The sequence below is a fragment of the Phyllobates terribilis genome, unplaced genomic scaffold, assembly GCF_046119375.1.
Source record: "Phyllobates terribilis strain yellow unplaced genomic scaffold, ASM4611937v1 Scaffold_1__5_contigs__length_1240528914, whole genome shotgun sequence".
Classification (NCBI taxonomy): domain Eukaryota; kingdom Metazoa; phylum Chordata; class Amphibia; order Anura; family Dendrobatidae; genus Phyllobates; species Phyllobates terribilis.
This window is the reverse complement of record NW_027362761.1, coordinates 529,627,212-529,643,110: the sequence shown is the minus strand read 5'-3', so window position 1 is coordinate 529,643,110 and position 15,899 is coordinate 529,627,212. Positions and strand designations below refer to the sequence as shown.

General features: G+C 43.9%; 1 protein-coding gene across 4 annotated transcripts in view; it reads right to left on the bottom strand.

Annotated features, from left to right (window-relative positions):
* The window catches only part of ITGA2 (integrin subunit alpha 2), a 174,447-nt gene that overhangs the window by 3,950 nt on the left and 154,598 nt on the right, over positions 1–15,899 (bottom strand). For all 4 annotated transcript variants that reach the window (XM_073680315.1, XM_073680318.1, XM_073680317.1 and 1 more), the window contains 5 exons: positions 11,123–11,233; positions 7,215–7,319; positions 6,557–6,670; positions 2,521–2,610; positions 511–627 (listed from right to left, as the gene is read on the bottom strand). In XM_073680315.1, the coding sequence (XP_073536416.1) occupies positions 511–627; positions 2,521–2,610; positions 6,557–6,670; positions 7,215–7,319; positions 11,123–11,233 (537 nt within the window). The remainder of the gene's footprint in view (positions 1–510; positions 628–2,520; positions 2,611–6,556; positions 6,671–7,214; positions 7,320–11,122; positions 11,234–15,899) is intronic.

Genomic DNA, 15,899 nt, shown 5'->3' with positions numbered 1-15,899 from the left:
CAATATGGGAGCAGGGAATCAATCATTGCTCAAATAGGGAGAAACTGCGTTCAAGAATCGAAAAAAGCTGCAGAGAGGTGTAACGGCAGTCACTTTGGTTTTAGTTTCTGAGAAGTAACCAAAAAAACAATTGCTGAAGTTAATTTCAACAAACTGACAGAAGGGGGCGACAACAATTCATTTTTACTACAGAGCATCCTGTAATGCAGCGTCGGGGGTCTGCGAGGGGCTGAACATCAGGATGGATCTTATAGACAAGTATGAACAGCTCATTCATAAAGGCATCCGCAGAATAAAATAAATAATAAAATGGACACGCTCTCAACATATTCACATGTTATAGATCCATGCCAATAATCCACCATTATGTGTAGTACACATACAGCAAAGCCTCGCTGTGGATTTCCAGATCTGCTGCATGTTCTGTCCTGAATCAAACCATCAGAGAAAAGCACGCAAAATCCACTTCATAGAAAAACTCCAGTAAAATGTAATCACTGTTCCTCGTACCTTCCACAAAGCAGCCACCAAAGCAGCGAGAAGAATGAGTCCGGCGATGACACTACCAACAATCACCCCTACGGGGACTTCGGCTTTTTCACCAGGTTTTATAATGATGAGGGGGATCTATAAAAAAAAGTAAAGAGACTTGATTGCGTGTCATTCAGCATTGCAGTATAGAGTGAAATTACCAAACTCCTGTGCAACCCAGCAACGGTTAAGAGTTACAGGAATATAAGAATGACCATGATGGGGGCTTTAAAGGGGTTGTCCAGGCTTGCGGCTGAAGTCTGTAGTCACTCAATGTGACTGCTTGGGAATCCTCACAGTGTGCACAATGTGCATTGTCAGGATTCTCCAATGCAAGGGCTGAGAGCGGGCGGTCATTTGACTCCAAGTATGCGATTTACATACTTCCTGCCACATTCCGACTTGACGTGTCCGGCTTCACTAAATTCACTTGTATTCAGTGAGGCTGCACATGTTTAGTCGGCACGTGACCGCATGTATGAAAATCACATACTTGTGGTCACGCAGCCATCCGCTCTGAGCACCAAAGAATCCTGACAGCGTGCAGTGTGATTCACAAGTCTGCAGTCACTTAGAGTGACTGCAGACTTAAGGCTCAAGCCAGGGCAACCCCTTTAAGTGATCGTGTCATGCGGGGAAGAATGGGGTGATGGACGCATATTCATATGCCCGCACAAGATCATGCCACTTAAATCCACCTGTCATAGACTGACAAAAGGCATTTAAATAGGACCTTTCAAAAAAATTTTCATGTTGAACAAGATCCGGACACACAATGTAATAGTGACTGCAGAACGGAATAAAACATTTGTTTTTTGTTTTTAATTTTGTTTCTCCATTGTGGAGATATTAGCAGTCATAATATTTGTCACTTATTGAGTTAATTTTAGTTATATCCAAGTTGGTGTTATCAGATAGTTTTAACTGAGGGGGTGTGTATTTCTTCCCCTGTATGACGTTGCCCAATCCTAAGCAGGAAGAACACTCAGGAGAAATAGAACACGCCCCCACAATAGCTCAGAGGTGTTTTTTCTGTTTGAGATGTTTGACAGAGAGCTATTGTCTCTTGGTCTAACCTCCTGCATCATTATAGAGTGCTGGAAGTAGAGCACAAATGACCAACACCTTTCAGATAAGGTCTCAGCAATCAGTGAGGGAGGAGGGGCAGTGCATTAAAGTATAGTGGTGTTACAAACTCTTATCAGTTCTCCTCCTCTCATAGCACTGCTGCCTTTGCAGTACTGCCCCTCCCCCACACTGCTTATTCAGAAATGTGTCAGTAATCACACTATTGTCTGTTGTGCTCAGGGCTATTTGTACTTAGGCTGGAGTGAGATCAGGCTGCCTATCATTATAAATCTCACACAGGAGCAGCCCTTTCTGAGCTATTGTGGGAATGTGCTCTTCTGGGTGTTGCTGCCTGCTTATATCTGGGCAACATCTATCAGAGGGACAAGGACACACCCCAGTGAAAATTATCTGATAACACCCACCTGGACTTAACAAAAATTAACTCATTAGAGGCCAAATACTTTGTCTGCTTATATCTCTGCAACAGAGAGGTGAAAAACAAACAAAAGTTTTTATTTCGCTCTACATCATGTGTCCAGTTCAACATGAAAAATTTGGTGATAGGTCCTCTATAAGTAGTTGATTGGCAGCAATCGGATGCAGCTCCTATCATTGCCGTTAGAGGCAAGTGCTAGCTGTATAACACAGCCAACACCTGGACTGTGTATGATGTGGATTCAGCTCCTGATGCCACTCCGTACACATGAACCAAATATGCAGTATAGATGTTGGGAAGGGTTTAAAAGGGTTTTCCTTGGACTTTTATATTGATAGATTATCCTTAATATTTATCAATATCAGGTACAGGATCCCATGATGATTTACGGGGTCACTGCTCACCAGAAGTGGCACAGCATCACGTAGTGGCCATAGATGGTACTGCAAGCTCGCTCCTATTCACTTGTATATTACACTCACCAATAACTTGTTGTTGCTGACGACAAATGTGTCAGGATTAAGTGTTTCAAGTGTAGCAGTCGCTACCAGCTCCAATGACTGGAATGATGACTGAAAGACAATGAAAAGAAAACCTATTGTTACATACAGCACCTGGATGGAGCCACAGAACAAATATTGAAATTAGGACGTACCCAAAAGTATTATTGGCTTATTGTTTCATTACTAATGGAGGTCATATATGAGATAACTATTAATTGAATACTCTATAATGATATATTTCTCTTAAATAGACAGCAGTGACCGAAATACCAGTCTTCCTAACCCTAAAGTGAATCTTCACCTTTATTCATCATGTTGTTCTAAAGCCCCAAATTCTGTGCGGTTCACTTAACGCATCTTCATAGCGATCACATCTTTGTTTTTCCTATACAGAGCTCCAAATCCCCTGCACAGAGGTAAAAAACCCTTCTGTCTGCCTGCAGCCACCACTAGAGGGAGCTTACTGTATACTGTTTATACATGTACCTGAATGATAGCTTAGTATGCAGATAGCTCCTCAGCTCCATCTAGTGGTTACCGCAGGCAGAAAATATGTTAGCTTCTAAAGTCTACCAGTCTAATATGTGCTGGAACTGTCCTGATTCTTATACTGTGTAACATATCATCCATTCTTTTTGAGTGGGCGGTATCACTTCACCAGCAATCTGCCAGCACTATAGGTTCAGGAACTTCCTTTACCTTTGTTCCCTAAATGGATACATGGATACCACCTTGAACTGAACAATGACTTCTCTGTCCTAAACCAAAATTCCTCCTTTCTGTAATGCCTGTATTCAATATGAAATCCACTTTCTCCACTTGCCATTAGTTTTGGCATCTCTGTATATGGATTACACTTGACAACAGGCAGTGGACAGCATGTTAGACAGAAGGGAGACACCTAGTGGTCCAAAAATTTAGAGACTTTTCAGCCTGAAAGCGACTTTTGGATAAACTTTGCTAGTCAATGCATTGTCTGAGCCTAAGGTTATTGAGATGGCAGTGACCATACAAATCTGTCTATGTAGGATATTTGGAGCTGTGTATCAGAAAAAAAGGTCTGCTGCTTCAAGGACATACTATTTGAAGGGGTTGTTCACTTTTGGATATCCCTCTATTAATGGTTCTGGGGTACTGCAAAAAGTAGAAAAAAATTGACCAGTGCTGCTCCTCCGCTCTCAGCCCTGTGTCTCCCACCGGTCTCCTCACATAAAAATTGGTACAACATTTTTTTATGTTAGGAGACCGGAGGGCGGCAGAAGGTTGAGAGCGGAGGAGCAGCGTCGACCCAAGTGGTAGGTATTACTTTTTTTTTTACTCTGTGCAGTACCTTGGCACCATTAATAAAGGAATGTCCAGAAGTGGACAACCCCTTTAAATTATTACATTTTTATAAGCAAATTAGGTATTGCAGCAACAAGTTCAGAGCTTATGCATCTTCCAGAGGAATCTCATCCTTTAAAGGGGCTTTTACAGACAATCTAAATTATTTTGTGAACCTGTCAAAAGGCTATAATAATAAATTGGGATACAGGCAGTATTCACACCGGTGATGCATAATATCTGAGGGAGTTCAAATGTAAATGTACTGTAACACATTAAAAAGTAGATTGGCGCCCACCGCCTAGTGTGATAAAACAGAGGTTTTTTTCTGTGTGTACAAAAAGAACAATATTCAGCAGGTCAGCAGCCGATGGCCATTTCACCCTCAGAGCGCTTTCTCAAGGTATTATGTGAAACGGCCGTCGGCAGCTGACCTGCTGATTACTGTTCTTTTTAGATACCTCTCGACAAAGGAAATATCTGTTTTATCATACTACATGGGGAGTGCCAATCAGCTTATTGATGTGTTACAACACCAGAGCAAAGCAGGCCAGTACTGCTAACTGGACGGTGAAGCAGTTCCAACTACCACAGGTGTATGTGTCACCAGACGCTGCGATCGTCTGACCCCACTCTGTCGCGGAGTGACAGGAAGGTGGCGATAGATGGCAATAGAGGGGGTAGAAGGTGGCTCCTCCAGGGTTGCACCTAGCACCCTAATTTGCATAATAGGTAAAGATCGTTTTCTGCAGAAGGAAAGCAAAGAAAACTACACTACAGTAATTACTTCTATGGGGTCTTAGTCCCCTATATGACTATCCAATTGGTTTAAATTGAGTTTTGGGGGTGACAGACTCCCTTTACAGGAGCGGGTCTAAAAGGAAGCCAAGCAGAAGCCGGGGTAAACATCATAGATACAGTTATATGAAAAAGTTTGGGCACCCCTATTAATCTTAAGCTTAATGTTTTATAAAAATTGGTGTTTTTGCAACAGCTATTTCAGTTTGATATATGTAATAACTGTTGGACACAGTAATGTTTCTGTATTGAAATGAGGTTTATTATACTAACAGAAAATGTGCAATCTGCATTCAAACAAAATTTGTCAGGTGCATAAGTATGGGCACCCTTATCATTTTCTTGTTTTAAATACTCCTACCTACTTTATACTGACTTACTAAAGCACTTTTTTTGGTTTTGTAACCTCATTGAGCTTTGAACTTCATAGCCAGGTGTATGCTATCATGAGTAAAGCTACGTAAAGTGGCCACTTGCAAGTTGTTCTCTTGTTTGAATCTCCTCTGAAGAGTGGCATCATGGGCTCCTCAAAACAACTGTCAAATGATCTGCAAACAAAGATTATTCAACATAGTTGTTCAGGGGAAGGATACAAAAAGCCGTCTCAGAGATTTAACCTGTCAGTTTCCACTGTGAGGAACATAGTAAGGAAATGGAAGAACACAGGGACAGTTCTTGTTAAGGCCAGAAGTGGCAGGCCAAGATAAACATCAGAAAGGCAGAGAAGAAGAATGGTGAGATCAGTCAAGAACAATCCTCAGACCACCTCCAGAGAGCTGCAGCATCAACTTGCTGCAGATGGTGTCACTGTGCATCGGTCAACTATACAACGCACTTTGCACAAGGAGAAGCTGTATGGGAGAGTGATGCGAAAGAAGCCGTTTCTGCAAGCACGCCACAAACAGAGTCGGCTGAGGTATGTAAAAGCACATTTGGAGAAGCCAATTTCTTTTTGGAAGAAGGTCCTGTGGACTGATGAAACCAAGATTGAGTTGTTTGGTCATACAAAAAGGCGTTATGCATGGCGGCAAAAAACACAGCATTCCAAGAAAAACACTTGCTACCCACAGTAAAATTTGGTGGAGGTTCCATCATGCTTTGGGGCTGTGTGGCCAATGCCGGCACCGGAAATCTTGTTAAAGTTGAGGGACGCATGGATTCCACTCAGTATCAGCAGATTCTTGACAATAATATTCAAGAATCAGTGATAAAGTTGAAGTTCACAGGGGATGGATCTTTCAGCAAGACAATGATCCAAAACACCGCTCCAAATCTACTCAGGCATTCATGCAGAGGAACAATTACAATGTTCTGGAATGGCCATCCCAGTCCCCAGACCTGAATATCATTGAACATCTGTGGGATCATTTGAAGAGGGCTGTCCATGCTCGGCGACCATCAAACTTTACTGAACTGGAATTGTTTTGTAAAGAGGAATGGTCAAAAATACCTTCATCCAGGATCCAGGAACTCATTAAAAGCTACAGGAAGCGACTAGAGGCTGTTATTTTTGCAAAAGGAGGATCTACTAAAAATTAGTGTCACTTTTCTGGTGAGGTGCCCATACTTATGCACCTGTCAAATTTTGTTTGAATGCAGATTGCACATTTTCTGTTAGTACAATAAACCTCATTTCAAGGCAGAAACATTACTGTGTCCAACAGTTATTACATATATCAAACTGAAATAGCTGTTGCAAAAACACCAATTTTTATAAAACATTAAGCTTAAGATTAATAGGGGTGCCCAAACTTTTTCATATAACTGTATGTTACCTAAAAGGTGCAAATTGTCATTTTATTTTATTTTCTTACTAATAGCAGGTGAAGATCTGAGTCTATTAGGGTCACCGCCACTGCCCCAAGGTATTTATGGTTTTTGGTTCAACACTTACAGATGCAAATGTCCCGTTCCAGATCCTAGTAGACACATTTACAAGGTAATCTTCTCTCAGCTGAAGATCTTTCATCAGACATTTGAAGGTGACGCATCTTGTATTATCACATGTCTAAAAAATATAACATTATATATAAGTTAGATCTTGCAGTGACATCTTTAGAGCTTCTACATCTTCCAGAGAGGAAAAGTTATTTTGTGAACGACATCATATTTTGTGAGGGGGTTAAACACTTTTGATCAAAAATGAGAACCAATGACCTCGCCTTTTTACGTGTGTACAATAGTGGAGTTGATATGTTCATTAGTTGCAGAATGCTGTGGCAGCGTTTTGAAATAAAATGATCAAAATCTTTTTAATACATTAAACAGAATGCCCTGATTTGAAGAAGTTGTACATTGATGGCCTATCCTTAGGATAAGTCATTAATGTCTGATCTGCCGAGGTCTGACACCCAGCACCCCTGTCGGGTGTCGGGCCCCAGCCAATCAAACATTCTGACATTGATGACATACTGTAAAAGTAGTGGACAACCTCTTTAAGCAATTGGTCAATTTCTGATGACACCTTCATTTTAACACATGGAAAAAAAACAAAGTTGTCAGAAGACCATGAGAAGAACTTCTGACGTTCTCCCTTAAACCACTCTACTTACTAATTCTTGGATATTCATAAATTTCTCTTCCGTAAATGAAGTTGTGTATTCTTTTTTTCCGATGTGAAGAGGATTGGTGACGGCATTGCAACTAATTCCTTTAAACTAGAGAAGGAAAGAAAATATAAAATCACTTTTCGGCTTCCAGTGATAACAGGATCAGGTTAGAGACATGACTGTGGACCCTCTGTTTGTTGAGGACGGCTCTTAGCAGCGAAGATCTGCTGAGGCAAAAGCAGTGTCCAAACTGAAGAATTTGCTACTAAAGATGTTTTTCACAGCTCCGTGAAGCAGGAAAATAGTTCCACATGCTTTGAGGGAAAGGTCACTGGAATGAATAGTTGTAGATTACGTGGTGCTTCTGATTTTACAATGAGAGGTTAATGGTTCTGCCAGTTACAGCCTCAATTTTCTATTAAGATGTTAAAGGGAACCTGCCATCTGATCCATGCGGCCTTAACCATGGACAGTATGAATCAGAGCCTGGTTGCAAAATTGCAGCCGGAGCGTTTTGGAGAGCATACTCTTTAAAGATAAAGTGATAGAGGACAATCCAAGGGCAGCATATATCAGACATTGGCTGCATGATTTCTGAAGCTATTGAGAGAAAAAAGCGAATGTTTTATAAACTGCCAGGGACCGAGCCGCACAGGAGACTAGTCAGACAGGTAGGTCCTCAGCAACTTCTCCCCGCCCACTACCAATGACTGACAGGTCTCTCCTTATACACGCACGCAGAGAGAGATCTGTCACTTCAGTGGAGCCGGTAGGGAGTCACTTGTCTGACTAGTCTCTCGTGTGACTCGTCATGACGCACGACTTGGGAATCAGACAGTATTGTATTGTCACTGTATTATTGCTTTTACATGACTATGCAATAAGGTTTGCTCTTTTTAAAAGGTTGTTCTCACTCTCTCCCTATCTGTCTCCCCAGCTCTGATGTCAGTATCCCCTCCTTTCTTCCTCCTGACCAAGTGTATATCAGCCATATTCAAGTGAGGATCATCTCTATACACCTTTGGTTCAGAATAGTCTTTTTTACCTACTGCAGCTGTTGCAAAAGGCTCTGTCCTGGGCCTTGTGTTGTTTAACATCTTTATTAGTGTTGAGCCAGTATGTTCTGTTAACCCTTTCGCTGAGTATGCTCGGGCGAGCACCGAGTAGTTACAGCTGCTCGGTGTTATGTTTAAATCACTCCCGTGTGCATGATTTGCGACTGTTTGACAGCTTTATTACATGTGAGGAATGATTGTTTCTTTTGCATTCCTCACATGTAATAAAGCTGTCAAACAGTCGCAAATCATGCACACGGGAGTGATTTAAACATAACACCGAGCAGCTGTAACTACTCGGTGCTCGCCCGAGCATACTCAGCGAAAGGGTTAACAGAACATACTCGCTCAACACTAATCTTTATCAATGATTTAGATGAAGGAATTGAGGGTAAACTGATTAAGTTAGCTGATGACACAAAGCTAGGAGGTATAGCTAAGAGAGAAGATTCAAAAAGATCTAAACAAACTGGAACTGTGGGCAGCAACTAAAAGAATGGTTTTAACTGGGAGAAATGCAAAGTCCTACATCTGGGCAAGAAAATGAAAAAAGCATATACAGAATGGGAGGAATAGGGCTAAGCAGCAGTACATGTGAAAAAGACTTAGGTATACTAATATATCATAGACTGAACATGAGTCAACAGTGTGATGCAGCAGCAAAAAGGCAAACACAATTCTGGGTTGCATTAACAGAAGCATACAGTCTAGATCACGTGAAGTAATTATTCCCCTATACTGCTCTTTGGTCAGACCTCATCTGGAATACTGTGTCCAGTTTTGGGCACCACATTTTAAAAAAGACATTGACAAACTGGAGCAAGTTCAGAGAAGAGCGACCAGAATGGAGACTGGTCTGCAAACCATGTCCTATGAGGAACAGTTAGACGATTTGGGAATGTTTAGCTTGCAAAAAAGAAGACTGAGAGGAGACTTGATAGCTGTTTACAAATATCTCAAGGGCTGTCAAACTGTAGAGGGATCCGCTTTATTCTCATTTGCACAAAGAAAGACTAGAAGCAATGGGATGAAACTGAAAGGGAGAAGATACAGATTAGATATTAGAAAAAAAAATTGACTGAGGGTGATCAATGAGTGGAACAGGCGGCCACGAGTGGTGGTGAGTTCTCCTTCAATGGAAGTCTTCACACAGAGGCTGGACAGACATCTGTCTGAGATGGTTTAGTGAATCCTGCATTGAGCAGGGGGTTGGACCAGATGACCCTAGAGGTTCCTTCCAACTGTAACCTTCTATGTTTCTATGCACCTACAGCTACTGTATTTGTGCATGACTACAAAAATTCAGCTTGAAAATAAACCTTCTTCTGGAATTTTAATATGTGCCTCTGCAGTCGAGTCAAGCTATCTGATGAAATCTGTTAGTGTGAGTAATGGTACATACAGACAGCCAAGAAACAATGTCTCAAGAGCCCCACACTCGCAGCCTAGTTATGGAGTCAGAATACCGACTTAATTATAAAGTATGTTTTTCTCTGAAAACCGCAGCTTTTCAGAGTCAAACATACCTGGCTGAGATAGTACAGTCAGTGCTTGATACATGCTGCCTGCGGATTTGGCAGCATGTATCAGCTGTCAGGTTCCCTTTAAAGATCTCGGCCGTCGGCTCTTCCCAGCACTGCCGCATGTTATTGACAGGTCTCTCTATTGTGTGTAAATAGGGAGAGACCTGTCAATCACCTTAAACAGCACTATGATCTTTTAACTGTAAGTTCTTTGAAATGCTGGAGCATTTCAGATGCGAACATACTTGGCTGCAGCCAGGCTGATATTCATGCTGCCTGCATATGCACAATAGACAGCGTCCAAGTCCAGAGTGTTCAATTAAAATGACTTTTATTCTGCCATAAACATGAACAACGTTTCGACCTATAATAGGTCTTTTTCAAGTACAAACATGGAGCAATGAGGTGGGCTTAGATAGTGTGGCTTACAAACCTACACCAATCACTACAAAGACCCAACCCACTAATACAAATATAAAGAATTAAACATTTAATAAACATCAGCATAGATAAAAAATACACAATCCCATGGCACTTGGCCATTCATGTCTATGGGTCCATGGAAAACATCAGACAGCACTGACAGCACTCCGATTTTCACGGATGCAATGCATATAGAAGATGGCAAAACTTTTTTTTCTCCACATTGGTGAAAATCGGATCAGTGTCTGATCAAAGTCTGATGAGCATAATCGGACTGATTTTATCGGATGGCAAAAAATCCGGTTGTGTGACCCTAACCTAGTTTGAACACAGCAGCAATGGTCAACCACTGCTCCATTCAAAAGGGGGGTCTTCAGAGCTCTGGTTCTCGAGATCAATGGGGGTTTCACTGGTTTGATCCTCAGCAATCAAAAAGTTACACATATCCCATTGATGTTGAATAACTATCAAACTTGAGAATACTCCTTTAAAGGCAAAGTACATTGGGAGAAAAATATGCATTAGATCTCTAGCAGAACAAAAGAAACTATCTTGCAAGTACATCCTAGGAGATGTAGCTGCTCTAAAAATCAATGTTTGACCCTTTAACGAGCCTTGCAATATAACCAGGGATAGACCCTACGGCTGCAATATAGCGTATAGCATCCCATGTGATATTTCTGAGCAAGAATTGACCTGTGGTGCGGATTTTAAAATCTACAAGAAGTCAATTCTTTATGTGGAATTCAACACGGATTTTATTCTTTGCGATTAAAAAGGTGAAATCAGAGGCAACAAAATCCGCATGTAACAAGCGCTGGTTTTTCTGCAGATGAGCTGAAGATACGTTGCAGAAAAATCCGCAACAAGCAAACTGAAGCTTAATACTGATGTTATTGCAGCATCTTACCTGATCTGTGTGAATATCCGTGACGTACATCAAGGGATTGTTTCCTTTTGTAAATTCTGGAACGTTCACAGTTACAAACGCCGACGTCACTGGAATGGTCCCAGTACTGATCTAAAATAACACCGTGATATATATGTCACCAATAAAGAATATAGACACAAAATTTTGCCAAATTTTTGATGCGTTTTTTTTCCCAAATCATTTTAATAGGGGAAAAATGCTGCAAAAATGCTGAAAGAATTGCCGTACTGCATATTGGAAACTGCTTCAGATCTGTTATGAAAAAATAAGCAGTGTGTGAATGAGATTTCAGAAATCTCATTCACGTTGCTGGTACAGTAAAATGCTGCAGGTTTTTTTTTTTTGCGTGAAAAAAAAAAAGTGGAAAAAATGCAACATGTGAACATACCCGTATTATGGAAGAAGGATGTTACGTTTTCCAGAAACAGCGCCACCTCTGTCCACAGGCTGTGTTCAGTATTACAGCTCACCTTCATTAAAGTAACTAAACGCTTCTTCCGTGTTTTTTCCTATTTAATCGCATTTATAATTACAAGCAGATGGGTGGAGGTTCGGGTCCTGAGACCCCTATGAATTGCTCAAAACCTCCCCAACTACCCGAGAAGTGCATAACCCAGGAGACAAGAGCGCATGTGTCTCAGAGCAGACTCCATAATCTGCTAGTAATTATAAAGGCAATTAAATAGGAAAAAAAAACACTACAAAGCTTTAGTTACTTTTTCACTTAAAACAGGCTGAGCTGAAATACGGGACACTGTACATGGATAAGACGAGGAAAAAAGGAGAAGCAGACAAGTTTGTATTCTAATCGATGAGGTTCCGGGGTGATACTGATTCTTCTATCATATCAGACTTGGTTAACAAATGATGAGGACTTTTTAATAGAGTAAGGAAAAACATTTATATGTTGGATTCTGCAGGTGTTATATAATCCCACTGGCAAGTTACATTGGTGCTAAAATAACTTTCCGCCAGTGTGAAGAGCGCTCTGCACATCTCCCAGTACGTTCTGAAAAGTTGGGCGCCAAACTGGAACTACAATCTAGAAATTCCTTTTTCCCTTTTCTTATTTCATGTCTTCCTGTTTACTGCCAAGTCACATATTTCCAAAACTCTAATTTTCCACCAAAAAAAGACTGCTCTCCAAGAAGACGATCTGTTAGACACATTAATGCTTAGACGGGTGACAATATAAACTCGTACTTCTCCATAATGAGATCTTTTTCTATTGCAGAGCTCTTTATTCCAGCCGCTGAGTTAGAGCTTGTGCAGGGAATTTTATGTTTAAATGCCTCAGTCTGGTTAACCCCTTAACAACTGCCATAATGCATTTTCACGGCAGCAGTTAAGGGTACTTATTCCTCAGCGCCGTGAAAATGTGACGCTGAGGAATAAGGCTGTAGCGCCCCCCAGAGTCGGAAATCCTCCGGGATCTCAACTACCGGGGGTAGCTACCTGGAGAATATGATGAGGGCCGGTTTTTCCGATCCCCTGTCACGTGATCGCCACTATTCACCGAATAGCGGCGATCACAGATAAAAAAAAGTGTGCTCGCGGTTTACCTTAATTTCTCTCTCCTCTGATATGATATACATGTTGTAGGAGGGAGAAATGAAGCCCCCTGAGCCCCCCGGTACCTCGGCCATCTTCCACTCTCCCCCTGATGGTCCCCCGGCTCCCCGGCATCTTCTGGTAAAAAAAAAATGGTGGGTGCATGCGCAGTGCACCCGCTAAGATCTGTCCGGGAATTTTGGTTAATTTTGATCAAAAAAAAAAAATCAAACCCCCTCTTGTATCCCCCTATGATCATTTTTCCCCTTCCACGTTCATTTGAAGCACGTGAAGGGTTAATACACTTCTTGAATGTGGTTTTGATCACCTTGAAGGGTGTAGTTTTTAGAATGGTGTCACTTTTGGGTATTTTCTGTCATATAGACACCTCAAAGTCACTTCAAATGTGATGGGGTCCCTAAAAAGAATGGTTTTGTAAATTTTGTTGGAAAAATGAGAACTCGCCAGTCAACTTTTAACCCTTATAGCTCCCTAACAAAAAAAAATGTTGGTTCCAAAATTGTTCTGATGTAAAGTAGACATGTGGGAAATGTTGTTTATTAACTATTTTGTGTGAAATATCTCTCTGATTTAAGGGCATGAAAATTCAAAGTTTGAAAATTGCAAAATTTTCAAAATGTTCGCCAAATTTCCGTTTTTTTCACAGGTAAACACAAGTTGTGGCGCCCCTGAGGGTTCGACCGCCACAGGGATGCTGCACTTCTCTAATGGAGTGTAGTGTTCCTCCTCTGAGGTAAGAACAGTGTGTTGGTCAGGACCCAACCTCCACATCCAACAACACATTTTCTCCACCAGAGGGGGCTAGAAAGCACTAGGTGCTGCCCTCCTGGTTACAGGGAAACTGGGGAATCAAGAGCTAGGGGAACCATTTAGTGGGTGTGGGTGGAGGACTCACATTTTAGTGACACTTTAAATTTCATATTTAATAAAAAGCCATCTTGGTTCATGGTCTTTAGATGGTTCTTTTGACTGTCTCGGTACTGTGATCTCCCTCCCTGAGAGTGGATCCTTTGTGGCCCTGCAGAGGACGGAGACACGGCCCTTGTACCTTAGCCTTTGGGTCGAGGGGCAGGTTGCAGATAATGGATGTCTCAACCCGGTCAAGGACCATGACCAAGAAGGCCCGGAGCTTAAGAGTGTAGCTCCATAGCAAATGGATCCCAGGGAGGATGCAGACGGAGCGGTATACGCCACCTGTCCTCGCCCATCTGATATATTCAGAGCGAGTCCGGCTGCAAGAGGGGTACCGGCCCCCGACACCCGACCTTGCTACTCCACGTCCTGGTCGGGAAAGCCCGGTAGGCCCTGAGGATCCCACCGGGTATCGGACGGAGCGGAGCTGCCACCCGTGCCCTTTTTCTAAGAGGAGTTCAGAGTGAGACCCGGTCTATCTACACACACAGACAGGAAAGGATACGGTCTGTAGTTCAGGAACACTCTGGTGCGGGGTCCTGATCTAATGCTGGACTTACTCGGAGGTTGTCGGACCCCCGTTCCTGGTGACCGCAGAACCCCGTGAGGAGCAGGGAGTCGCCTTCCTTCTGCCATCTCTTATGTGAGTAAAGCCTTGGAAGTTCACCCCTATGGCCTCCGGACTCTTTATTCGGCGCTACACCGCACGACGCAGCAACCGGTCTCCTCTACTACTACCCCCTCCGTCCTGTCTCTCTGCCCTGAGGCCTTGCTCCGCCTGTGGGGAGTAGTAACATCGTCGGCTGCCCTAACACCAGGCCTCACTCAGCGGACTGCGGCAGCGCTGGTGGCCTTCACCAGGTGCCACAGGTGGCGTAGTCGTAATCAGCCACTCAACCCGGATAAGCCCACACCATCCTTTTTTAATTGTGACGGCATGGAGCGGGTCCGGGCCACGGCTGCACCCCATCTCTCCATCACAGGACCCGACTCCGAGTCCCCATCTCCCAGGGTAAAGAAAAGGGCTTTCGAGTAGAGGCGTCACAAAAACTTGGCGTAGTCGGCAGGATTGCGTGAACGCAGCAAAGGAAGGAATTACCCATTGCTACCGGGTACTGTGTGCCTTACACCTTGAACTGTCATTTTCCACTTAAAATGGCGACCGCCCAAGAAGAACAGGCGCCATAATGCTGTGAAAAGACGGTCTTCAAACACCTCCCATCGTGGGCAGGGCTCCCGTTTGGTGCCAAAAGTGTGGACTGCCCCTTCCATCAGAGACTGTCTGCGGGGTAATGCCCATCAAACCGGATGGGCAGAACGAAGGCGGGTCTGTCAACATGCCGCCCAGGAACCGCCCAAAAGAGGAGGAAGAAGAAAAGGAACAGGGTGCGGCCATTGCAGTTGGAGGTTGGCAATCTTCGGAGGCAGACATGGACGCTTCTGGAGCGCAACCTACCGAGCCTTCTGAACCCAGGTTCAGACCCTTCACCCGGCAGGGAGTGAGGCGGCAGCGTTCTTACAGCGGGAGATTTGGAGTTTCTCTACCAGGAAGCCCTGGGATTCGAGCGGAGACAGAAAGAGGCCCAGGAGTCGGCGACGGCTGCGTGGCGGGAAGAAATGTTGCTGCGTATCCGGGCCCGCCGCCAAGTAGTTGAAGCCCAAGGAGACACGGTGACAGAGGTCGCGAGCGGCCCAGAGGCGGGTGAGTGTGCAACCCCTGCCCCGGCTGCTGAACCTACCGTTCCTATCCTGGACCTCATGGCCGAATATCTCTTGCCCGGCGCGGTTACCTGGCAGCAGGTCTTTGCTCCGGAGCTGCAAGCAGCAGCTCTAGGTGGGGACCTGCGATGCCGCCCTCCTCCCGAACCCGAAGTGCCTGAAGCTGAAGAGGTGTCCACCGGCTCCAACACGGATTGGTCCGTGCTTGCAGAGGACCCGCAGCAACCCCTAATGATACCGCTACCCGCACCAACAGTCACCTGGCCGGAGGCTGAGGAGTGGGCCTGGGACAACCAGGGGGGGACCTGATGGGCTTCCCCCGGGAGACCCGGGCTGAAGCGCAGAGGAGGAGTCAGCGGTGTAGTGAGCAGATACTCCAACTCGCTCGGGAGCAATGCCAAAGGGAGATCTGCTGCGAGCGCCTCGAGGTACGGCCAAAGCTGCTAAATCCCGGGCCCGTCAGGAAGAGGCAACTCGTCCCAGTCCCCGTGTGGAAGGGCAAGTCATCCGCTTCCACCATGAGGCGGGGTGGGGGTTCATCAGGAGTCCCCAG